This window comes from Anopheles coluzzii, chromosome 3, assembly GCF_943734685.1.
Source record: "Anopheles coluzzii chromosome 3, AcolN3, whole genome shotgun sequence".
NCBI classification, from domain to species: Eukaryota; Metazoa; Arthropoda; class Insecta; order Diptera; family Culicidae; genus Anopheles; species Anopheles coluzzii.
In genome coordinates this window covers 51570588-51596097 of record NC_064671.1, presented here as the reverse complement: position 1 = coordinate 51596097, position 25510 = coordinate 51570588, and the positions used below count along the sequence as shown (strand labels likewise).

At 41.5% G+C, this 25510-nt stretch overlaps 2 protein-coding genes across 3 annotated transcripts; both read left to right on the top strand.

Moving 5' to 3' along the window:
* Positions 1-7826: 7826 nt before the first annotated feature.
* Positions 7827-12669, top strand: LOC120952864 (uncharacterized). The gene is made up of 2 exons (XM_040372415.2): positions 7827-12500; positions 12586-12669. The coding sequence occupies exons 1-2, from the start codon at positions 7827-7829 to the stop codon at positions 12592-12594; spliced, it is 4683 nt and encodes a 1560-aa protein (XP_040228349.2). The 3' UTR covers positions 12595-12669.
* A 1008-nt stretch (positions 12670-13677) lies between these two features.
* Positions 13678-17394, top strand: LOC120959097 (uncharacterized). 2 transcript variants are annotated; one of them, XM_040382268.2, is made up of 2 exons: positions 13678-16607; positions 16687-17394. In XM_040382268.2, the coding sequence occupies exons 1-2, from the start codon at positions 15653-15655 to the stop codon at positions 16689-16691; spliced, it is 960 nt and encodes a 319-aa protein (XP_040238202.2). In that variant the 5' UTR covers positions 13678-15652; the 3' UTR covers positions 16692-17394. Both variants share the same exon structure in this region; 1 of them encodes a protein (XP_040238202.2).
* Positions 17395-25510: the final 8116 nt, after the last annotated feature.

Genomic DNA, 25510 nt, shown 5'->3' with positions numbered 1-25510 from the left:
CACCCGGGTAAGAGTTTGTCTTGACTTTGTTGCTGCTGGGCTACCGCTGTGACGCGACAAATGCACGGAATGCACTCGACCAAAACATGAACCTACCGATCCGAACCCATTCCAAGGCAGTGCCGGTCGCACGGCGTCATGATACCGACTCAAAACCAACAAGCCACCAGATTCTGGACGGACAGGTGCAGTATCATACGCGTACCGTAATAAACCAAACCAGAATTCTCTTTTGTATGAATTCAATTCAAGTTTTGTTTCCACTTGCGTCCGCTAGCGGAATTGGAAAGAAATGTGTAACATATCACATGCACGTTTGCTTCGATCGTTTGTCTTTTTAATACCCCCAACAGCAGAACCGGTCGCAAAGATGGTGGTGCCAATTAAATGGTTGTATTGTCTCCTAGGTAGCGGTAATCGACCGGGCGGCGTACAGTGCGTTTTCTGAGAATGCATGGAGTGTGTAGACGCAGCCGGTGACAATGCACGCATCAGAATCAAACAGTTTTGGGGTTCCCGCACGCACACACACACACGCGCACGCACGCATGCACGCGCGTACGCGAGAACGCCCCCTTGAACGCGCGTACACGCACGATCGATTTCCGCTACCTTATCGGTAGAATTGCTGGCTTAACTTGTAGCGCATCCTCATCCAAATCACCGGGAGGGGAGGGGGATCGCGGCATGATAGAGTGGACGATCACTTTCCCCGCGCTGTGTGTGTGTCCGTGTGTGTGTGTGTCGTGGCCAGAAAACTCGAGACAAATTCCGGCACATTGAAAAAAAAAATTTTTTATTGCCACTATACACCGTGCTACATGATGTTTAGAAGGTCGTTGAAGCATCAAACATGTTCAGATTAAAAAAAAATATTAGATCACTGTTAGACGTTCTCGTACGCTTGTTTGAAATTGGCTTCTTCGCCCTCGATTGGCACGGGCATTAAATGGCCTCATCAGCAGCGGCACGAAATAAAATAAACCATCAATACACCGATAACACTTTAAATCCCAAAATGAACCAGCTTCTCCCGCATCGTCAAAATCGAATAAATAAATGCTAACACCCACCAATTACAATACACAACCGCAATGTACATATACACCAACGCATACACACAATCAGCTGACGGCGAAAGGCACGGGCTGAAGCGCAAGTATAAGGCAAGGCAGGGAGGGGAAAGGAGTTAGAGGAAGAGGAGGAGGAATGGAATGGGCGCCAATATTTTTGAATTTTTCGGCCGTTTTTTTTGCTCCACCGTCTGAAATAGTTTATCCATTCCTTCAACAGATGGCGCTCGTTCCGCACCTAAAAACTGCAATAAATACGCTGGCTATCGTAGTTTTGGCTGAAGTCTAGCGTATTTTTTTGCGTATTTTTTGTTGAACGCAGTCAATGTCAATCATTCGCTGAGTAAAACAAAAGAGGACAAACCAATTTGTTCTGCTGCGCAAATCCACGTTTTATTCACATCTATTTTATCCACACAGGGAAGCTGTCAGCGCGGCTCGATGACAGCTAAAACACAGTTCAATGTCTTAGCCATATTATGGCGTGGAAACACCGTTCAGAGGAACAGGGTTTATAGGAACAGGGTTCTTCGGCATGACTTCCAACACTCCTCCTCATGTCGAAGAATTTCTCTCCTCAGTTATTCTAACTTCAGCATCTTACGAAACATGTCATGTTTCTGCGGACCTAATGGTTTAGTCATTATATCTGTAACCATGACAGTCGTAGGGCAATATTCCAAAACAATTTCCTTCTTCTCACAAAGTTCTCTTATAAACCGCTCTCGGTTATCGATGTGCTTCGATTTCCGACTTATTCTGTCTGTTTTTACAAAGGCGATACAACCTTGGTTATCTTCTTTGATTGTAGTCGCGTTCAATTGATCTTCTCCAAAATCTTTAATCAGCTGCCTTAGCCACATTGCTTCTTGGCATGCTTCCGAAAGTGAAACATATTCAGCTTCCATAGTTGATAATGTCACACACGATTGACGACGGCTATACCATGATATTGTACCACCTTCAAACGTGAATACAAATCCAGATGTTGAACGTCTACTTTCTGAATCGCCTGCCCAATCGGCATCGGAATATCCGATCAGGCCTTGGTTTTTGAATCCACCAAGATGCAAGAAATACTCTTTTGTTCCTTTTAGATAACGAAGTATGCGTTTGGCCGCTATCCAATCTTGTTGCGATGGCGATGAAAACTTTCTGCCCAGTATAGCTACTGTCGCCGCAATATCTGGTCTGGTCATAACGGACAGATATAGCAATCCACCCACTAGACTTCGATACCTTGTAGCATCTTCGAAATTCTTTGCATTGGCACTTTGTTTCAGGTATCCAGGGTCCATTGGTGATCTAGCAACTTTAGCTTCTTGCATTCCGTGATCCGTTAGTAATTTTTCTATAAACTGTTTAAGCCGAATTCCATATACTCCATCGGTACACATCACTTCCATACCTAAAAATGACGTATTTCGCCCAAGCAATTAATTTCAAATTTCTTGCTTAAATGATCGTATATCTTCTTTGCCTTTACTTCGTCTGCTGTTGCGATCAGTATGTCGTCCACATAGACTAATAAGAAGATATGTTGACCACCATGAATCGACTTGACAAATAAACATTGATCTGCGAAAGAGGATTTGAAACCTAAATTTGTAAGTACTTCATTTAGCGTCTTATGCCAACAACGAGCTGATTGATGTAGTCCATATATACTACGTTTCAATCGACACACTAGCTCCTCCTGTCCTTGAGCTTCAAACCCAGGTGGTTGATGCATATATACTTCATCTTCTAATATTCCATTAAGGTATGCGGTTTTGATATCATATTGACGTACTGTTAGCTTTTGCTTCCAAGCAATTACGAGAAAAGTTCGCAAGGTAGTGTGACGGGTAACTGGTGCATACACTTCTTCATAATCCAGTCCATATTGTTGTTTATAGCCTTGCGCGACCAGTCTGGCTTTATGTTTAACTATTTCATCATCTTGATTCTTTTTAATTTTGAAAACCCATTTCGAACCTATTACCGTTTTACCCTTTGGAAATGGTACGAGTTCCCAAGTATTGTTTTGTTTGTGAGAGTTAATTTCTTCTTCCATCGCATTTTTCCAATTTGGTTCTTTCATTGCTTCGCGGTAATTAACTGGTTCTTCTTTCGCGCAAGCTGCTACTCCCATGGCTAAATCAAGGATATAATCGTTTAAATGTTTAGGTAGTTTTACTTTTCTCTTTTCTGGTGGTAACTGTTCTTTAGTTGTTTGAATATCAGTTTCAGCATCCGTGAATTCATCATTAGAATCATCCTTAACCGTTTGATCATTACTGGTTTCTGATGGTTCCTCCAACAATGATTCAATATTAACTTCTTCCGAAGTTTCTTCTTTATCTTCAATAAAACGAACATCTCGGCTTATGGTGATTTCATCAGTTTCTAAATCAACAAAACGATATCCTTTATGTTCTAAGGAATATCCAACGAACGTTAGTTTTCGGGCTTTATGATCGAGCTTGCTTCGTTTTACATCGGGTATATGTACATACGCTTGACTTCCAAAAAGGCGAATATGGCTCAAATCTGGCTTTCGACCCCACCACAATTCATAAGGTGTTTTAGGAACAGTTCTCGACGGAAGCCGATTTATAAGATAGGTAGCTGTTTGAACGGCTTCTCCCCAGAAACGCTTGTCTATGTTTGCATCCAGCAACATACAGGTAGCCATTTCAGTGATAGTTCTATTTTTACGTTCAGCCACACCATTGGACTGAGGTGAATATGGTGTGGTGTACTGTGGCTTTATACCCTCTTCTTTATAAAATTTACGTAGCTCTGTATTATTAAATTCTCCACCACCATCTGAACGAATAACCCGAGGCTTACGTCCAAAATTGTTTTCTACCCATCGTACATATTCTTTAATATTTTCTACTACATCAGATTTGTTTTTCATTAAGTATGTAACTGTATATCTACTGAAATCATCAGTAATGTGCATCATGTAACGGTTACCGCTGGGTGTTTTAGTTTTCGATGGCCCCCATACGTCGGTGTGCACTAAATCAAGAATTTTGTTTGATTTTCTATCAGAGGCGGTTGGAAAAGGAGATCTACATGATTTACCTTTCATGCAACATTCACATGTTATTCTTAAACCACAATCACTCACCCTTATTCCGGTTCCTAGATCTTCTCTATACATTCTCTCAATCGCTGACCAGTCACGATGCCCAAGCCGTCTATGCCATTGATGTTGACAATCTGCTTTGTGTTTTACCAGTAATGCAGTCATCGAGGTTTCTACCTCGTCTAGAAAATATAACCCACCGTTTATAGATCCTGTAGCGACCACTGCACCACCGGCACTCACAATTTGACATCCCTTTTCATTGAATGTCACTTCCAGGTTCTTTTGTGCTAATTTCCCGACAGAAAGAAGATTAGTAGAGAGCCCGGGTACGAATCTAACATTATTCATTTCGATTTGCATTATTTTGCCGGAACCGTCAATGCCCTGTATAATGCCTTTTCCTTCGCCACGAATTTGTGATTTGTTACCGTCGGCCATGGTGATGAATCCACCTTCGTATTCATCTTATGATGTAAAAAATGATCGATTATTGGTCATATGCGCGCTAGCGCCACTGTCGATGACCCAGCTATGCGACTTTTCTATTCTGCCCACCGTGAACGCTATTGTTCGCGAGTCGCTTTGTGCTGCTTTTGCTCTTCCGGAATTATTACCGGCACTAGTAGATTGCTCTTCATTTTTCTTGATAGCCAAAAATTTCCTACAATTCTGCTTGAAATGGCCTGGTTTCTTGCAGAAATGGCATGTGCGTACCCTACCACCTAATTGATTATTGAATGGCTTACCCTCAGCAGATCGCATAGCCTTTTCAGTTTTAGAAGATTCACCTTCTCGTCTTTCCATTTGACGATTATATTCATCGATAAGTTTAGATTTTACTCCTTCAAGAGATATGTCTTCGTCTGAACGACTATCTAACGCTGTAACTAAACCATCATACGAAGCTGGTAAACTGCGCAATAACATGCACACTTTTGTATCTTTATCTAATGCTGTACCTGCAGCTTCGAGGCGGTCGAATAAATCGTCGAAAATGCGCAGGTGATCTTCCACGTTACCTTGTGTTGCCAGGTTTGTCGCACATAATTTCTTCAAAAGAGATACTCGAACAGATCGTGTTGTTTTCTGGTGGTATGTTTTCAATTTGTCATAAACGTCGTGTGCAAACACGGAATTCTTCACTAGTGGTAATTGGCTATCGTCGATTAGTAATATTATTGTGGCCTTTGCTTTTCGGTCTGTTGTCTTCCAAAACGGGGTGCGCTCGATTTCTGGAGGAATGGGTGATTCTACAACATCCCACAAATTTTCTCGACTCAGAAGCATTTCTATCCGAATACTCCATGTTTGCCAGTTGCTCCCATTTAGCTTATCAATTGTGAATTTTGTCTCACTCATTTTTCACGTCGTAGCAGCACTGATTTTACAATGTGAAAAGAAAACACTATCCGGCTCTTCTCGGCCGAATCTTTCAGCTGAATGTAATACTCTTGTTTTGAGTCAACTTGCTGGGCCCATAACCTGTTGAACGCAGTCAATGTCAATCATTCGCTGAGTAAAACAAAAGAGGACAAACCAATTTATTCTGCTGCGCAAATCCACGTTTTATTCACATCTATTTTATCCACACACGGAAGCTGTCAGCGCGGCTCGATGACAGCTAAAACACAGTTCAATGTCTTAGCCATATTATGGCGTGGAAACACCGTTCAGAGGAACAGGGTTTATAGGAACAGGGTTCTTCGGCATGACTTCCAACATTTTTTGACACAAAACGACGCAAAAAACTACGCAGAAAACTGCTCGAATTTGCGCAGCGGGCGGTCACATGAGGCCTTTCCGAAGTGTTGGTCGGAAAATTGTACTAGGGAATTTAATCCAACAAATGATTGGGACGCTCTAGCAGCAATCGAACGCGACATCGAACATGAAAAATATATGGGGTTTTACATGTTCGTTGTGATAACCCACAAATCGAACATGTGAACCCAAGTGCCACAAATCTACTAAACGACCACTAAACGCCTTCTAAACGACTCAAGCTCTCTACCTAAACGGAATATAGAAAGACTTCGTTTAGCAGACGGCAAACGACTCATGCATTCTAAAAATAGCAAAAAAGCTGATGGCGCTATCTGTTGGTGAGATACCCCAACCAGTTGAGCCTTCATCGCTTGGAGGAGAGCTTTCTCATTTCCTCTGTACTGTTGTATGGTTTCGCATTGAAGTTATGCATCGCTAGAACTAGAACGGCGATACGATTGTTTAAATACTAAACTCCAACGGAAATCACCAGCACTGAAAAGCAAGTGAGATTAGAGTAATGGTCGTTGGTGTTGATACCCACGTATCTGACCACACGACCATTCATATAGATTTTTGCTCAGAAAGTTAGAAGGCTATATAGGTCATGATAAGATGAAACTTGTCGAAACACATTGCAAGAAAAGGATAGCAATATAATGATGAGTTGTAATACGCCTGTTGGAAACTGTTATAAGGTTCCAACGGACTGTCAGCCAAGGCGATGTTTTGTGCGCGCGAAAAGAGATAAAAAGGCAAGGAAATCACATAAACGGAGACAATAACAAGAAAATATCCAAAAGTGAATAAGCGATAGCAAGAATTGTTTATACACAAGAGTTAGGAGCTGAGGCAGCTGCAATGCTATAATTAACGAATATTATAACTAGCGAATTGAACCATAATGCTATAATTAGAGTGCCATAATTTGGCGGCCATCAACGCGTTGGTTGGTGTGCGTGAGAGGGCAACAGCAGAAAGGTGATCGCCCGAACAGCGGGAACTTTCTTCCACGAACGGCAACGGCAGCGATCGGACGCGCGGCGCAATCCGCTTAGTTTTTAAGTTGTTTGTTAAAATAAAATTAAACATAAAAAATACCGCAACGTCCAACCCTAGACTGATCATATGGTGCCGTGACCAGGATTGAAAACCTTTTTCGATAAGCGCTAAGTGAAAAGATTTATTCGCTGATCATTTTTTTTGTTATGTGATTTAGGGCGTACCGTGCAAAGGAACGATCGTTAATACGTGTTTGAGTGTACGAACTTTGGCGGCCAGTAAATGTGAAATTTCAACCTGCAAAAGGACAATCGTGCCGTTTATTAATCTTCATTAATTGCGTGTCCGTGTCTCCGTCTTATTCAGTCCGTTGCCAAAAGGACAGGCTCACTGCCGCCTTCATCGGCGTCTTGCCGAGTAAAAGCTATAAGAAGCGTCCTACCGCAGCCATCGCGTTTTTTTTTATACAAATCGGCGATTCACCGCGGTCGCGTTAAAACAAAACTGTGAGGCGTCTTGTGTCTATTATAATTTCGTTCGTCTTTGAATCGTGTAACGTCGTGTTACAAAGAACACTAAGTTTAAGTTACTGTTCAACCCGTTGAGCATTAGTGTGAGAAAACGTCAGCTTATCGTCCGTGTCGCAACCTATTACTTTCGCGCGTGTGATATCCGTCTTCGTAATCGTGTGTTTCGCGCCAGTCGCATTTTGGCGCAGCCATCCGTCGTCACCTGCGTGTGTTTCCCGCCAGTCGCAGTTTGGAGCAGCCATCCGTCGTCACCTGTGTGTGTTTCCCGCCAGTCGCAGTTGGAGCAGCCATCCGTCGTCATCTGTGTGTGTTTCCCCGCCATCGTCGTTGCAACGGTTTTCCGAGTCCCGCCATCTCAACAGGTCAAGTATAAAGATGACCGAAATTGCGAGCCTAAGGCAAAAGTTGAATTCCTTATTCACGAAGCTGAAAAGAAATGAAGTTTTCTTAGCAAACTTCCAGCCTGAACAACATAAGCATCTCGTGCCTGTCCGGCTCCAAACGATTGAAGGCATGGAAAAGGAATTTGAAACGGCTCATACGCAATTGTGTTTGTTAGCGCCCAGTGAAGCTGAGAAGCTAGAGGAAGAGGAATTAATGGATAATTTTGAGGAGAGGTTTATAGCTATGAAAAGCGCAATGCTATCACACATGCCTAATCAAACAGCTCAAACCGTTAGCTCTGAGCTTGGCTCGAGCCACGTTCAAACCCCAAGCCACTCTCCCATCCAAAACCACGCTAAATTACCAGCCATCTCTTTACCCGAATTTAACGGTGATATAATGCACTGGATGGCATTTCATGATACCTTTGAAGCATTAGTTCACAACAATGCAAGTGTTTTGGATATACAAAAATTCCATTATTTGAGAGCTTCATTAACTGGTGAGGCCGCTAGATTGATAGAGTCGATCCCGTTGTGTGCAACAAATTACTCCATCGCTTGGCAGGAGCTCAAGGAGCGATTTTCAAATGAATATCTTCTGCAAAAGATGCACTTTAAGCAAATGTTCGGCATCCCACAATTGCGAAAAGAAACGTCAACTGACTTGCATAGATTGGTAGACGAATTTAATCGGCATGTAAAAATGATTCAAAAGCTAGGAGAGCCAACCGACCAATGGAGCTCAATGTTAGAATATGTTTTGTGCTCCAAACTACCAGCGGAAACTCTTACACATTGGGAAGACAAGGCAGCTAGCATGAAAAAGCCAACATATGAGGCGTTAATAGAATTTCTACAAAGAAGAATGAAGACATTAGACTCCGTTTCTATGAGTAAATCTGCGGATGTAAGCTCTACATCTGTGCCTGCCGTAAGACCCTCTTCGCATCTTTCGTACTATTCGTACACCGCAAATAATACAAAACGATGTCCTTGCTGTCGACTAGATCATTTATTATGGTACTGTAACCAATTTATGCGACTTCCGCAATCTGAACGCCTTCAGATAGTGCGAGCGAAGAATCTCTGCATTAATTGTTTAAGAGTCGACCACAGCATGAAAGATTGTCCTTCGACCAATCGGTGCAAACATTGCAACCAGCAGCATCATTCTTTATTGCACTCCTTTGATTTTTTACGCCGGCAGCAATCCCACGACCGAACACTACATACCAGCCCTCCGGTAGCACCCAGCGCTTCATTTAACAGCAGAGCAGCATTGGAAAACGAAAACCGAGCAGCCCCAATGGACCAACGAGAGGTATTCTTACTCACTACAATTGTCATTGTTGTGGATGCGTTTGGAAATCAGCATCCAGCAAGAGCATTATTAGATAGCGCATCACAACCTAACCTAATAAGCAAAAGATTGGCAAAATTAATAGGTCTACCTACTTCCAGATTGGACATTGACGTTAAAGGTGCTGGTTGTTCTACGACGAGGGTGCGGGAGTCCGTGTATGCTGAAATTCGATCTCGCACCAGCCAATTCTCTTGTGGAGTAAATTTCCTGCTAATGGATGAAGTAGCTGCAAAACTTCCTTCCCACCACATTAATATAAGTCGCTGGAACATTCCGCCTGGACTATCCCTTGCGGACCCTCATTTTAATCAGGCCGAATCAATAGATATGATAATCGGAGCAGAGCATTTCTACACCTTTTTTCCAACTGCGGAGCGTATTTATCTGGCAGATAAATTACCAATACTGATCAACAGCGTGTTTGGGTGGCTCGTAGTCGGTCCTGCAAGCGAGGAGGTCGTTAATCCTCACTCAAACCCAACACGAGTAGCAATGGTTTCGTTGGAAGAAAAAATAGAGCAATTTTGGAAGGCAGAAGAGTTACATGCATGCGAACCATATTCAATAGAAGAGAAGCATTGCGAAGAGCTATATAGATCGAAGACTGGAAGAAATAGTGACGGACGATACGTGGTGCAGATGCCTAAACATCCAGAGTTCTCGATACGCTTGGGCGAGTCAAAAGGCCAGGCGTTGCGCCGATTTTACGCATTAGAAAAGCGCCTATCCCGAAATTCGCAATTGAAAAAGGAGTATCATGCTTTCATGCAGGAATATATAGATCTCGGACACATGCAACCTGTTAATGGAACTGTGTCAAGCTCCATGAAAACATATTATCTGCCTCATCACCCAGTCATAAAGGAGAGCAGTTCCACTACCAAAGTGAGGGTAGTTTTTGACGGCTCCGCGAAAACATCTACAGGCTACTCACTCAACGAAGCACTATGTGTGGGACCTATTGTGCAAGATGAGCTGTTGGACATTATTTTGCGGTTTCGCACCTATTTTGTGGCCTTAGTCGGAGATATCGAAAAAATGTACCGTCAAATCCTTTTGCATGAAGATGATCGCGCATTAGTGAGAATATTGTTTCGATTCTCATCAACATCACCAGTAAAAGAGTATGAACTGAATACTGTCACATACGGTTTGGCTCCTTCATCTTTCCTAGCTACTCGCACATTACTTCAATTAGTGCAGGACGAAGGAAGCAATTACCCTCTTGCCAGTCGTGCTATTCGCAATTTCTACGTAGATGACTTCATTGGCGGAGCATCATCTGTTGAGGAAGCTATACAGCTCCGATCTGAGCTAACTGGAATGATGCTAAAGGGCGGCTTTCCATTACGAAAGTGGACCTCAAATCGTTTGGAGGTTTTGCAAGAGCTCGATGCTTCTCAAATCGGAACCAAATCATCTCTGCAGTTTGATACCGACGAAACTATCAAAGCCCTAGGTGTCTGCTGGGAACCTGAGCGCGATAATTTATGCTTTGCATCAAGCATCAAGCCACTACAGTTACCCTCTACTAAACGGAGCATTTGTTCGGAGATAGCTCGATTATTTGACCCGTTGGGTCTTATCGCTCCTGTCGTAGTGCGAGCAAAAATAATGATGCAGCAGCTTTGGGCGCTATCGATTGGCTGGGATGAGACTGTACCAGAGTCATTTGGGCTGAAATGGAAAGATTTTTATGAGAAGTTGGAGATTTTGGCTTGCTATAGAATCGAACGATACTGTTTCGCCTTACGATCGAATGTGCAGCTGCACATATTTACTGATGCTTCAGAGGCGGCATATGGCTCATGCGTTTATGCAAGGTGCGAGGATGCCGAGGGGAATATTAAAATATCTTTGCTTGCGTCGAAATCTAGAGTAGCTCCATTGAAGCGTATAAGCCTGCCTCGATTAGAACTCTGCGGTGCCGTATTAGGGGCTCATCTTTACGAGCACATTGCCAAAGCCATTCAGCTTACTGTGCAGTCGGTACATTTCTGGTCCGATTCCAGTATTACGCTACATTGGATCAAAGCGGCTCCAAATACCTGGAAAACATACGTGGCAAATAGAGTAGCAAACATTCAACAATGTACGAAGGGCCACACGTGGAGGCATGTACCTGGACAGCAGAACCCGGATGATCTCGTTTCGCGAGGCATGACGGCACCCGATTTTATAAAAAGCACCATTTGGCTCTCTGGGCCAGCTTGGCTGGCGCTACCCTCTACTGAATGGCCTACATCTGAACCTCTACTACCGACCGGCATCGAAAAGGAAACGCGTTTGCTAGTTGCTGTTGCCAGCGCATCGCCTGCAGTTAACCCTTGGTTCAAAAGGTGGTCATCATACTCCCAATTACTGCACATTATTGCATACTGCAAGCGATTTATAAAAAATCTAAGGCTTAAGGCGAGAACGAAGCCTTCTTGTGACCCGGTATCCATCGTACTGACACCAGAGCAGAATGAGGAGGCAAAGGCATTTCTGGTCAAGACTGCTCAAGACGATGCCTTCCGAAACGAAATTTCAGCCCTTCGGAACGGCCAACCTATAAAGAAAAACTCATCGATTAGAAATCTCAACCCGTTTTTGGACAACCAAGGTGTGCTTAGAGTCGGAGGAAGGTTAAACTTAGCTGATTTGCCGTTCCAGTCAAAGGATCCTGCTCTCCTTCCAAAGGGGCATCCGTTTACACGCAACATAGTGGTTCACTATCACTGGAAACTACTTCACGCTGGAGGGCGAAATCTCATCAGCAACATAAGAGAGGAGTTTTGGCCTTTGGATGCTCGACGATTAGTTAGAAGCATAACGCGGGAATGTTTCCGGTGTTTTCGGTCGGATCCTTTTATCGCATGCCAGCGAATTGGACAGCTACCCGCATCCAGAGTGACACCTAGCCGACCTTTCAGCAACGTGGGAATCGACTACGCCAGCCCATTTTATTTAAAACCGGTACACAGAAGAGCGGCCGCCTGCAAGGCTTATCTCTGCCTTTTTGTGTGTTTCGCTACAAAGGCGGTACATCTCGAGCTGGTATGTGACTTGTCTACATCAGCCTTTTTAGCAGCGCTACGAAGATTCATTGCTCGCCGTGGTAAGCCGTGTCACATTCACTCGGATAACGGAAAAAACTTCGAAGGAGCTAGTAACGAAATAACAGAATTGGCATCGCTCATCGCTAGAAAGGAAGAAGAACAGCAAGTGAATGAGTTCTGCACGTCCCAAGGGATATCATGGCACTTTAATCCCCCAAGGGCTCCTCATTTCGGCGGACTGTGGGAATCTGCGGTGAAGGTAGCAAAAAGACATCTGTGTCGTATCCTCGGTGCATCTCGTTTGTCTTTTGAAGATTTTTATACGGTACTAACGCAAATCGAAGCGGTCATGAATTCGCGACCGTTGCTTCCTCTTTCAGAAAATCCTGATGAACTGGCGGCGCTAACTCCGGGCCACTTTCTGATCGGTACCTCCATGCAAGCACTTCCCGAACCTAACTTGTGTGACGTTCCCTTAAACCGGTTGGAGCACTATTGGAAGCTACAAGCCTACGTGCAGCGTTTCTGGGTCCACTGGAAAGGCGAATATTTGCAAGAGCTGCAAAAGGACACGGTGGGACATGAACGGAATCCTCAGTTCACTATCGGCAGGATGGTCATTCTCATCGATGAGCTGTTACCCGCAACCCGATGGCCTTTGGCACGTATTGTTGAGACGCATGCTGGAAGGGACGGAATAACGAGAGTAGTATCTGTGCGCACCAGTAAGGGTATATACAAACGTCCCATAACAAAAATATGCCTGTTACCGATACCATCGTCAATAGACGACGCAGCTTCAGAGGAGGTTGATTTGAACAAAGAGAAATTGATAGGAGAATAGGTTGATAGCGCTGAATGCACGTGCAGCAGTCTGTATTTTTGGTTGCACCGTTCTGACGGGAGTTTGTTGTGTTGTGCTTTCCGGTAGCAATCGATTTGTTGATATGCCATATCAAGGGGGGGGAGGATGTTTATACACAAGAGTTAGGAGCTGAGGCAGCTGCAATGCTATAATTAACGAATATTATAACTAGCGAATTGAACCATAATGCTATAATTAGAGTGCCATAATTTGGCGGCCATCAACGCGTTGGTTGGTGTGCGTGAGAGGGCAACAGCAGAAAGGTGATCGCCCGAACAGCGGGAACTTTCTTCCACGAACGGCAACGGCAGCGATCGGACGCGCGCGCAATCCGCTTAGTTTTTAAGTTGTTTGTTAAAATAAAATTAAACATAAAAAATACCGCAACGTCCAACCCTAGACTGATCAAGAATAAAAGTAAACTAATTTTTTGGTGCACCTGTAGTGCCAACCTAAGAAATTCATTTTATTCAATTTTTCCGAGTTAGAACGGCAGTTTCTAACATTCCAAAAAATTAGTTTAGAAACATTTCTACACTCGGCACTATATCGCGAAACAAATATTCACTGTGGTAACGATAGGAAAGGCGCGTGAAGTTAGAAGGTGCTACAAGAATAACGAGGTTCAATAGTGAAAAGAAAATGGATTTCGTGCAGTATTTTCACCGTGTGGAACGAGAGCCAGCATCAAGGCCGATAAGAAGACAGACCGCGGAGCGCAACGGCGTTCAAGTGTTTGCCAGAGGGCCAGTCGGTTCGACCACAACGCGTGAAGCTGATAGAGGATTTCCGTTTGAGGCGGGCACGAGCATGTGCGTCACGGGCTGTGACGCGATACCACATATGCAGGTGCGGGACCAACAAGCGGCAGATTCGATGGCTGAATCTCCAATTTCATCAGTAGCTATTGGCAACGTATGTGAGACCTTTCGCCAAGACTTTCCATCTCAAAACTATCGGGAATCAGTGTTCCAGAAAACGTATGCAGAAGCGCTGCGACTTGTAAAAGCCAAGATCGAACGCAGGTTTCTCGAGATCAAAAGAGAGCAACGGCATCAACGCATATTGGAACTTGAGCGCGAGCTTCGCGAATTATGCGATACGAATGAGTCCGGGAGTGACGAAAAGCGGTGCTGGGCAACAACTGATTCGGGAGCATCGAATATTAAGTCACCGGGAGACGAACATTTCACAACGCAAGAATCGCAGAGGCACAGCGGCACAATTATTATTGGCACACCACAATGCCAAGTTCCAACCAAGCATTTGGTTTCAAGTTCCAAGGGTAATGACCTACAACACAATAATGGCGCAAGATTGACGCATTTCGATGGCGAACGCTCTCGATGGCAAACGAGCAAAACTCTTGCGACAAGGCATACACGCACGACAAACACAACAAACTTAGCTGGAACGGTTACTAACACTACCTCACAAACAACACTGCACACGAACACTAATCCAGATGAAAACCTTATCGGGTCATATCACCATTTACGGCTGCATCCTGATGGGTTGAATGAAGAAATCAGCACTGTAAAGGCTTTCCTTGAAAGACGAATATTGATTGCGGTCCAGAATAGAGAAACTGAGCAACAACATGCAGTATCTAAAATAGAAGAATGCAACTCCGAAGCAGTTTCAGAGCGGTTATCATTAACAATGCCTGATGGAAACAGTGCGGGAGTCTCACTCGCGACCGATACGTGTATCGTTGATCCGTTGATGAAGGAATGTAAGCCCAAGTGTGAGGGGTTTTTAGTTGCGACGCAGCTTGAAGGAAACAAGGCGCGCGCGTGCGGTGGCTTGGTCGCAACCTTGCGATGGAATGAGAGGGATAAATGTATCTCTCAATGAAGTGTTCGGTGTTGGCGAACAGGGATCCGATCTTTGTCATGATGAGTTTCGGCACTAAACGGATCGGGCCGCGAGTTAACGTCGGACTGTTTCGTGCAAGAAGCAAAGTAGTGTGGTGGTATGTACGGCTGAAACAAAAATCATTTTTAATCAATCAGTCATTTTCAGCTGCGAAGGTAAACAAAAGATCGTCGGGGTTCTTCCATCCGATCACCGAAGCGTTACATGAACCAAAGTTGACGACGACAGCCGTAGATCGATCTGATAACAAGACTCAACGAGATGATTGACCTCTCATGTGTGCCATCCGTAAGCAGTCGTTGCCGATCGGTCCTTTACGAAAACAAGAGAGGGATGGAATACAGGTGTACGCAATAATCCGTAAGCGCTGGTGACTGTAATAAGCAAGGTTGCTGGCAACACTGGCATATGACAGTTCTGGCTGCTTGGGGAATGATCCAGTAGACGTGCTTGGGGACTAGAGAGCAACAGACGTATACGTAATAAAGCGTACATAATAAAACTTATTACATGGTGTCAGAAGTGTAAGAACTCTCGGAACCTAAAAGCAAACGGGAAAGTATCGTCCAATATCCGGTAAATCGTGGATTTATTGTCGTTTGCCAGCAGAACAAACGCATATTAAAGTCGCATATTGCGTGTATCAAGAGAAGAAAAGAAGCAGCAAGATGGCGGCAAATTCAGCAGACCGCTTACCAAGAGCGCTGGATTGCTCAGATTTGGCAAAAGAATGGCCAAAATGGAAGCAGCAGTTTCACATCTTTATGGTTGCGAATAACAAAATCAACGAGGACGAGCGGAACAAGATCGCGATCTTTTTATGGCTAGTTGGTGATCATGGAGTTGAAATATACAACACATTATTTCCCAGCAACGGAGACATGAAGGCAATGTTCGGTGAAATTGTCGAAAACAATACAAAAAAAGATGATAAGGGAGATGCTGCTAAAAAAGAAGAAATAGGCAGAACATTGGATGACGTCATTACTGCTTTTGATTCTTACTGTCTTCCAAGAAAAAATTTGGCCATCGAAGCGTTCAAATTCAACCTCATAGAGCAGAAAGAAAATCAACCCTTTGCAGAGTTTGAAACGGCACTACGAAAACAAATGGCATTTTGCGAATTTGAGTGTGCAAATTGTCACGCATCCTATGCTGACCGAATGCTTCGTGATCGTATTATAGTCGGTATCCAGAATAAAACGTTGCAGCTAAAATTGTTGAATGCAAAAGACGAGCCGCTTAAAAACGTCGTAGAAATGTGTAAAACGTATGAGGCTGCATCAAAATACAAGCAGCTAATTCAGACCAACGATGTACATCACCTCAATAGTGTAGAAAAAGATGTTGGAAATTGGAAAATAGACACAATTCAGCGTAGTGAACTTCATAAGGCAAGCTGCTATAACTGTGGACAACCTTTTAACGGGAGTCATCGTCGTTATTGTCCTGCAAAGAATGTGACCTGTAACAATTGCGGAAAGCGGGGACATTTCATGAAATTCTGCAAAGCTCCGAAGATCAACAGCAATAGTGACATCTCACGAGAACCGGTACGAACAACGCATGAAGTGAAGCAAAGGAACGACAAAGATGTAAACATGATCGCGTGGGCTGATTCAGGTAACATTGTTAGAGATGTTTATTGTGAGGGTATGGAAAATAGGGATTCTTATGAATTTCAAAATAATTATTATGGTAGAGTAAACTGTAACGTAGCAACAGTGGGTTCCAATTACAAATGGACTAAACGATACCTAATTCAGGACTGGCCAGTGGAATTTAAGCTTGATACCGGTGCAGATGTCAATTGCATTCCTGTTAGCGTGGTTACCCGTATGAACTTACCGTTGTCGAAAGAGCGTACATTTAATGTTGTGGATTATAATAATAATCGTATACAAATACACGGTCAGATTCGTCTTACTTGTGTTGACGAAGAAACCAAAAACGCATTATCAGCTAATTTCTTTGTTGTAGATGACAATCTTCAACCAATATTGGGATTACAAACATGTATAGCATTTGGATTGCTGAAACGCTTGAATAGTATAGAATCATCTCAGTCTTATCCATCAGACAGAAAAACGTTCATTGATTCAAATGCAGATCTTTTTGAAGGCCTGGGAAACCTTCCAGGGGAATGCACTATAGCGCTTAAAGAAAACTCCACTCCCTCCTTGCACTACAAAAAGCGCATACCAATTAACCTGCACTCTCGTTTAAAAGATGAGCTTAAAAATATGGAATCTTTAGGGATTGTTAGTTCGGTTGAATACCCTACAGATTGGGTAAACAATATGCAAATTGTCGAAAAACCTAATGGTGCTTTACGTATTTGTCTAGATCCGAAACCATTGAATGAATGTATCAAAAGGGAACATTTTCTTATCCCAAAGTCAGAAGATCTTCTAAGTCGTATGACAGGAAAAAAAATATTTACAGTATTAGATCTTAAAAATGGGTTTTGGCAGTTGAAGCTAGATAGAAAAAGTTCGGATCTAACCACGTTTATGACACCGTATGGTAGATTCCGTTGGAATCGTGTCCCGTTTGGAATAAGTAGTGCACCAGAAATGTTCCAACAAAGAATGGTAAAAATATTTGGGGATATTCCTGGAGTTGAAGTATATTTTGATGATCTGGCCATTACTGGAAAGGATTTTGAGGAACATGACAAAACTCTATCAATTGTTCTTGAAAGAGCTTGACAAAATAACATAAAATTTAACTCTAGCAAAACCCAATACAGCACTGATGAGATCAAGTTCATGGGTCACATATTATCTGATGGTAAAATAAGACCAGATCAATCTTACATAAATGCAATTGTTGATATGCCCAGACCAAAAAATAAGTCAGAGGTGCTTCGTCTTCTGGGATTGCTAAAATATCTAGGTAAATTTATCCCAAATCCATCCAAACGAACCGCCTTACTGCGACAACTGCCTCGCAATGATGTTGAATGGTCTTGGACCGAGCAACACGAACGTGAGGTTGACGATATATTAGAGACGATTACCAATCAACCTGTGCTAGCAATGTTTGATATTGACAAGCCTATAATAGTTCAAACAGACAGTTCTAAAGATGGATTAGGGAGTGTTTTAATGCAGAATGGAAAGGCCATAGCATATGCATCTCGCACACTATCCAAAAGTGAACAAAAGTGGGCACAAATAGAAAAAGAACTCTTGGCTATTGTTTTTGCTTGTGAACGATTTCATCACTTTTTATATGGTCACGAATTCACTGTTCAATCGGACCACAAGCCACTAGAAGCTCTGGTTAAACGTGATATTGATGATGTTACTCCTCGTTTGCAACGAATGTTCCTCCATCTATTGAAGTATCCAGGAATGATCATAAAATAATAGGAATTAAGGGTAGGAATTACTAATTACTTATAGCTAAGGAATTACTTATAGCTGACTGTCTCTCACGAGCAGCACTGCCAGACAATAAAGACTTTAGCAACGAGCTATCGGGGATAATTCATGCAATATCCAATAAAGCATGCTTATCGACTGATAATTATAATTACTATGTAGGTAAACTCAATGATGATGAAAGATACAAACAAATTGTCAATTATGTCAAACAGGGCTGGCCGTCATATCATCAACTAGATTCATTAGGGCAATTGTTTTATAAGCATCGACACTTGCTTCATTTTGAAAATGGATTGTTGTTCAAAGAGCATCGATTGGTTGTTCCTACTCTCATGCAACCAACTATTTCCAAATGGTTGCATGCTCCTCATCTAGGCATAGAAAAAACTCTCGCAAGAGCCAGGTCCCAGTTTTTTTGTCCCGGTATGTCGAATGACATCACTGAACTTGTTAAAGCATGCCAGGTTTGCGAAAAGTTTACACGTAACCAACAAAAAGAACCCCTTTTACAAGACACACCTCCTAGTTATCCATTTGAGAGAGTGGGTATAGATTTATATGAATACGCAGGGAATGATCATATCGTAATTATAGATGCATATTCAGGGTATCTTATTTCTAGGCAGTTAAATGAAAAATCAATAAGATGTGTCCTGGAAGTCTTAGATCGCGTGTTTTGTGAATATGGGTATCCCACGCAAATCAGGTGTGACAATGTTCCATTCAATTCTACTGCATTTGTAACGTATAGCAATGATACAAATATTAACATATCATTTTCTAGCCCAAGAAACCCTCAAAGTAACGGACTAGCAGAAAAAGGTGTAGCTATTGCTAAAAATATAATCAAACGATGCTATGAAGCTGACGATATCAAATATTTTCAATATCGGCTTCTAGAGTATAACACCACAACAGTAGCGACAATGGGTCTTTCTCCAGCACAATTATTCTTTGGTCGCCAGCTTAAGTCTCGCTTACCCACAAATAGTGCGTTGTTACATCGCAATTGCATTGATGAAAAACTCATCGAAACGAAAATATTTTCCAAGCGACAACATCAAAAGAAATTTTATGATCGAGCTTCAAAACCATTGCCAGTCCTGAACATAGGAGATAGAGTGAATTTCAAAAAGACAGGAAAAGAATGGAATAATGGTAAAATCGTTCGTCAGGTAAACAGTAGATCGTACATAGTTCAAGACAATTTTGGAAATCATTTTCGACGGAATAGAAGATTTCTGGTGAAAACTGCAAATATGATCCCAAATAGCAATGACATATTCTATCAAAAAGATGAGATTCATGTAGGTTTACCCATAAGTATGGCCGCATCTCACGGTGAAAATAGATATCAGCCAACAGAAAGCATAGAAACACAAGATACCGAGGCATTGGAAAATCAATCAAACGAAACAGTTACAGGGACAGAATCTGATTATGACACGTGTTGTACAGCGAGTGATTCAGAATCAACGTTAAATGAAGACCTTGAAAATAACGAATCTCAATCAGATGAGCCAGATACAGATAACCTATACAAAACCCGAAGTGGACGCGTCGTTCGTGCTCCAAGAATATTTGATGTTTAGTTAGTATAGTGCATTAGGAGTGCATTAGGATAATTAGCTTTAATAATAAGTTTGTAAATATTTGTAAAAAAAAAAAAGAAAAAGAAAGCGTGTAATAAGCAAGGTTGCTGGCAACACTGGCATATGACAGTTCTGGCTGCTTGGGGAATGATCCAGCAGACGTGCTTGGGGCAAGGATAATGTATTTAGACGGTTGATTTTTATCGCTTTTGCTGGGCGACATTGTGGGGGACATCTGTCACTCTCTGCATACAAATTTCATTACCCCGCACCAGCCCTCCCCGATTTTTATACCGGAGCCCCCGGAAGAGAAATGTCAAGTCGAGAAATGTCATTTTGCTCTGGACAACTTCACCTTGTCATTTATAACACCTTGGCTTGGGGACTAGAGAGCAACAGACGTATACAGGCGGTCCCCGAGATACACGGTACCTCTTATACGCGGATTCGGAGATACGCGGTTTTCTAAATTTGACAGTTCTTTGAGCAAATTGTACTGATTTGACACATCAATTGTAAATTGCCAAATAATTTCCGTTTCGATGGAATGTTTAAAACTATTTCAAAAGGTTTAAAACTGTTATATTCAGTCAGAATCACCTCAAATAATTAATAACGAGGTTAAAACCGCCCCCTACTTGCAAAATTACACGAAAATTAGTGATATTTTAGCTGGAAATTAAGAGATTCGACTTACGCGGAAATTCGAGATACGCGGTATTTTGCGGACGTTTTCGGTTCTCATTAACCGTGTATCTCGGGGACCGCCTACGTAATAAAGCGTACATAATAAAACTTATTACAGTGACCAGATACACGGCATAAACATTATACAATCAACACATGTAGTGTTCGGCCACATGTAGTAGTTAATTTTATACGCAACTAGAACCAACTCACTATTTAGCTAACTTTCTTATTAAGCAAAACATCTTTGTATGCAAACCACGTTTATTTAGCGGAAGCCAAACAAACAATAACTGACAGTCAAGATAGGAGTGAGACAACAGTTAAATTGGTCTAGATCACTTGCAAGAGAGAGATATCCCTGTGTCGCACTGGGAGGGAGAATGTTGGAAACTGTTATAAGGTTCCAACGGACTGTCAGCCAAGGCGATGTTTTGTGCGCGCGAAAAGAGATAAAAAGGCAAGGAAATCACATAAACGGGGACAATAACAAGAAAATATCCAAAAGTGAATAAGCGATAGCAAGAATAAAAGTAAACTAATTTTTTGGTGCACCTGTAGTGCCAACCTAAGAAATTCATTTTATTCAATTTTTCCGAGTTAGAACGGCAGTTTCTAACAACGCCATCTATTGATCAAACCAATGAAGCTGTGGAGCTTTCATTTTTTTCTATGGATATTCAATTTTCCAGTCGTTTAAGCTTAATCTGTGGCGCTTGGGAAATCCTATACATTTTTCATGTTCGATGTCGTGTTCTATTGCTGCTAGAGCGCCGGGTTACATTATCTGTCAAATTGCATGTAAAATTTTATCAGCGCGTTCGAGTTCATGAAGTGCAGACACGGGCCTTAGTTGTCTCTGTTGAAGTTCTGGTTCTGGTTGCTAGTGATTTCCATATAGAGTTTAATACATTAAGTTTTGTGTGTCGGACTGGTGCACAATTGAGGATATTTAAGACACACGCGGCTCTTCTGTATAAACCACTTATATTCTAATATAAATAACATATATTCTACAGGACTGTTGTGTGTGTCGGGTCGCGGCCTATGATCGAGTGCCGACCCTCGGTAGCCCGATCGCTCCCGAAGCCCTTAACGGCCATTCGGACGTCGGATGCTGTCAGTTGCACGACAGCATCGAGTCGCGGTTACACTGCACCGTTTCTGTACACAACATTAAGTGATTTGGGAAATGGTAATATGATTTTTTGGTCAGTATTACGAAAAAATCTGTGATTTTCGGTAGGATAAATGAAAAATCGGTAGTTTTAGGGGGCTCATCTGTGAATCGGTAGGCATATCAAAAATCGGTAGGAATACAGATAAATCGGTATTTCTGGTCACTCTGTTTGGGGGGTCACCATCGTTGAGGGACTTTACGTCATTTTTGAACCGTTAACCATTGGTTTCCGCACACAAAGCTTAGCAAATAGAACAGATTTCTTTGTTATTATGTGCATTGTTGTGTGTCTATTGATTTTATCAAAAAAATGAGATATATCAACAAAAGATTTGATGATTTGTTTATGCACGAAATTGAAAAAAATGTGAGTAAGAGTTCTAATATCACGTAAATTGTCCATGCGGCTCGTAGATAATGAGAAATTAATGTGAAAATTGAAAAAAATAATGATTTCTTAGTTTTTATCATCAAAAATGTCGAAAACACAATAAATTATAGAATAAATTCACGTAATAACACAAAATAACACACTTTAATTTATGCTTTAATGTTGAATAAGAACTCGCAAAGTCCAAAATATATTTTTAAAGAATATTTAATCGAAAAAATGGGGTAGATAAATTATATGAACCAATTTAATAAATGTAAACAAAGTTTGAATCGTGGGGACCTTACGTCAAGTGACGAATTGTCAAAATGCACTAGAGTCCAATGTAGCAGATTTACTGCTAACAGTTCAACCAACCTATAGAGCCACCTAAGCAGTTATACAATCGTTACTAACCAAAAACCGGATGACATAACATTAAGAGTTGAACCAACTCAAAAAGCCACCTCAACATAATCGTTGCTAACCAAAACCATCCAACTAAAAACACATTAACCAGCAATCAAATCAGGTGAGACAGAAAACCTACCATGCAATAAATGCTTAGCACACACAAACCGTAGGACAGGAAGCGCGAACCGACAACTTATAAAAACATAACGCGACGGTAACATGAAACGCGCCTCGCAACTCAGAACGGCTGCAAAACGATTGCGCAACAATAACACCAAGGGACAAACAAACAACCGGACATTGACTTTATATTTTGATGAACAAACCTCAAAACAGGAAGGTTAGCAACCACATAATGAAAGTAGGTCAATATTAGTCGTAAACATAAAATAAGTGTAAAAAGACATTGTGTCATCACTGTTTAAGAATGCGTTATAAATAAAGCTTATTCGAAACAGTGAGACAGTTCACTAGTTTCAGACACGTAGATCATTCGTGTTTAGTGTTTCTCCCCATTAGCAGAAGCCGCCGAAGGCAACCACGTTTGGTTATCAGCTGTTCAGTCGGTTGACCGATCAGCAATACCCCTTCTACGAAAGAAGCAAGTTTGCACCTTAATCGGTAAATACTCCCGCAGCGTTTAACGCTGCCTGGAATCCGATCCATCGCGCAAGTAAAGTTTCGTAGTCCCTCCCGTCCGTTGCATAAGTGTAACTTGACCATCTTCATAACGAAGTAAACGAATGATATGATTCATTCGCAATTAAACCAACTACGGTACGTTCTCGCCTCGATACCCCGCCTCGTTCTGCACTCTTCCTCCACATTCCGCGCATCGGCTTACCGCACACGGTTCTGGTAAGCAAAGTGCGCGCCGAACCTACCACACCACCACCTGATATTTTTAAATCCACCTTGGGAGCCCAGCAAGGTGGATTTAAAAATATCAGGTGGTGGACTCTAGTGCATTTTGACAATTGGTCACTTGACGTAAGGTCCCCACGATTCAAACTTTGTTTACGTTTATTAAATTGGTTCATATAGGGTAACTGTACCAGTTTTCGGCAGTGTACCTATTTTCGGCAGGGTAGCTAAAAACGTGAAATTCTGCACAAATGCGGTAAAAAATTTCACAAAATACAATTTTGTAGTGAAGGTGTACTTATTTGATATTCACATACGAAGTTTCACACCATTTCATTACGTATTTTCCAAAATATCAAATAAATTGTGCTTTTTTTCGGCAGCTTTGCTGTCAGCCACTCGTTCGGCAGGTTTTGTGATTAAGAGAATCAGAACAGTAAAACAATGAAAAAGTGGTGTATATTAAAGATTTTATGCTTATTTAATTTATTCTAACTTGTTCGGAATTTTAAAATCACGATAAACAGGTTATTTTTCACTTTAAATGCTGCCGAAAATAGGTACACAGTAAATGTTCATTTTTGACAGCTCAATGTTGTGGGCTCCTGCCGAAACTCGGAACAATAACACACTTTGAATTTGGCTGAATATTCCTTTTAAAATTGATCAGAACACTACAATGCGTATGTCGACACATAATATGACCTTTCTTGTACCAAATATCACCAATTTTACGACAAACAATGCACTAACTTAAGAGAAAAATAAATATTTGTAAGCCAGTTCGCACCGTACGCTATAACCATCAAACTGTCAATGGCTGCTCTGTTTAAACGTCGCATCAAAATGGCTGTCAAAACGGGCCAAAATAAGCAACATAAAATTAATAATTAAAGTGCTTTTTAACACCAATCTTAGGAAAGTAAGAGTGTTAAATTGAATTAAACATTTTTTTGTACATATTCACATTGATACAAACATTTTCTGACCCGTATTCGCGCTGCCGAAAATAGGAACACAGCCTGCCGAAAATAGGAACAAACTGCCGAAAATAGGAGCAAAATCAATGTTTGCATTTTCACGAATATTTATGAAAAAGGACTTTGAACCGGCAAATTAAAAATATTGTAACATACTATGATAGTTTATCAACCAGAATAACAACACTTTCAAGAAAAATAATGAAAAATATTGATGTGTGAGCAATTTTTGTGAAACTGCTGCACTAGCCTGCCGAAAACTGGTACAGTTACCCTAATTTATCTACCCCATTTTTTTCGATTAAATATTAATAAAAATATTTTGGATAATTATTTTGGACTTCGCGAGTTCTTATTTAACATGGATTAAAACATGGATTAAAGTGTGTTATTTTGTGTTATTCCGTGAATTTATTCTATAATTCATTGTGTTATCGACATTTTTGATGATAAAAATTATTTAGCAATTATAAGCATTATTTTTTTCAATTTTCACTATACAGTAGAACGTCGATTATCCGGGCAGCTCAGGACCGGACGATTGCCGGTTAATCGATTTGCACGGATAATGGTCCAAGAAATGTCAAATTCATATAAAAATTATAAAATCCACTAATTTTATGATTAATTAATCTTGAATTGATCGATAAATCGTTAGTAGAATATTATTTTAATCAATAATTATAGGTTTAACATCTTTTCATGACCAAAAATGAATTTCGAAAATACCACTAGACACTACAGAGCTGCAAAAAAAACTGGTTGTTCACTTGACTATCGCTGCAAATGTTCTCTGTACGTTTGAACGGCTGTCACATTTATGCGCACGGTTAAGCCGCCTGCCGGTTAATCCGCCCCCGGATAATCGACGTTCTACTGTAATTCCTCATTATTTACGAGCCGCATGGACAATTTACGTGCGATTAGAACTCTCACTCACATGATTTTACATTTCATGCATAAAAAAAATCATCAAATCTTTTGTTAATATATCTCATTTTTTTCGATAAAATCAATAGAAACACAGAATTGCACGTAGTAACAAAG

Coding starts and splice junctions, on each gene's coding strand:
- LOC120952864 (XM_040372415.2), top strand. CDS start 7,827: ATGACCGAAATTGCGAGCCTAAGGCAAAAGTTGAATTCCTTATTCACG.
- LOC120959097 (XM_040382268.2), top strand. CDS start 15,653: ATGGCGGCAAATTCAGCAGACCGCTTACCAAGAGCGCTGGATTGCTCA.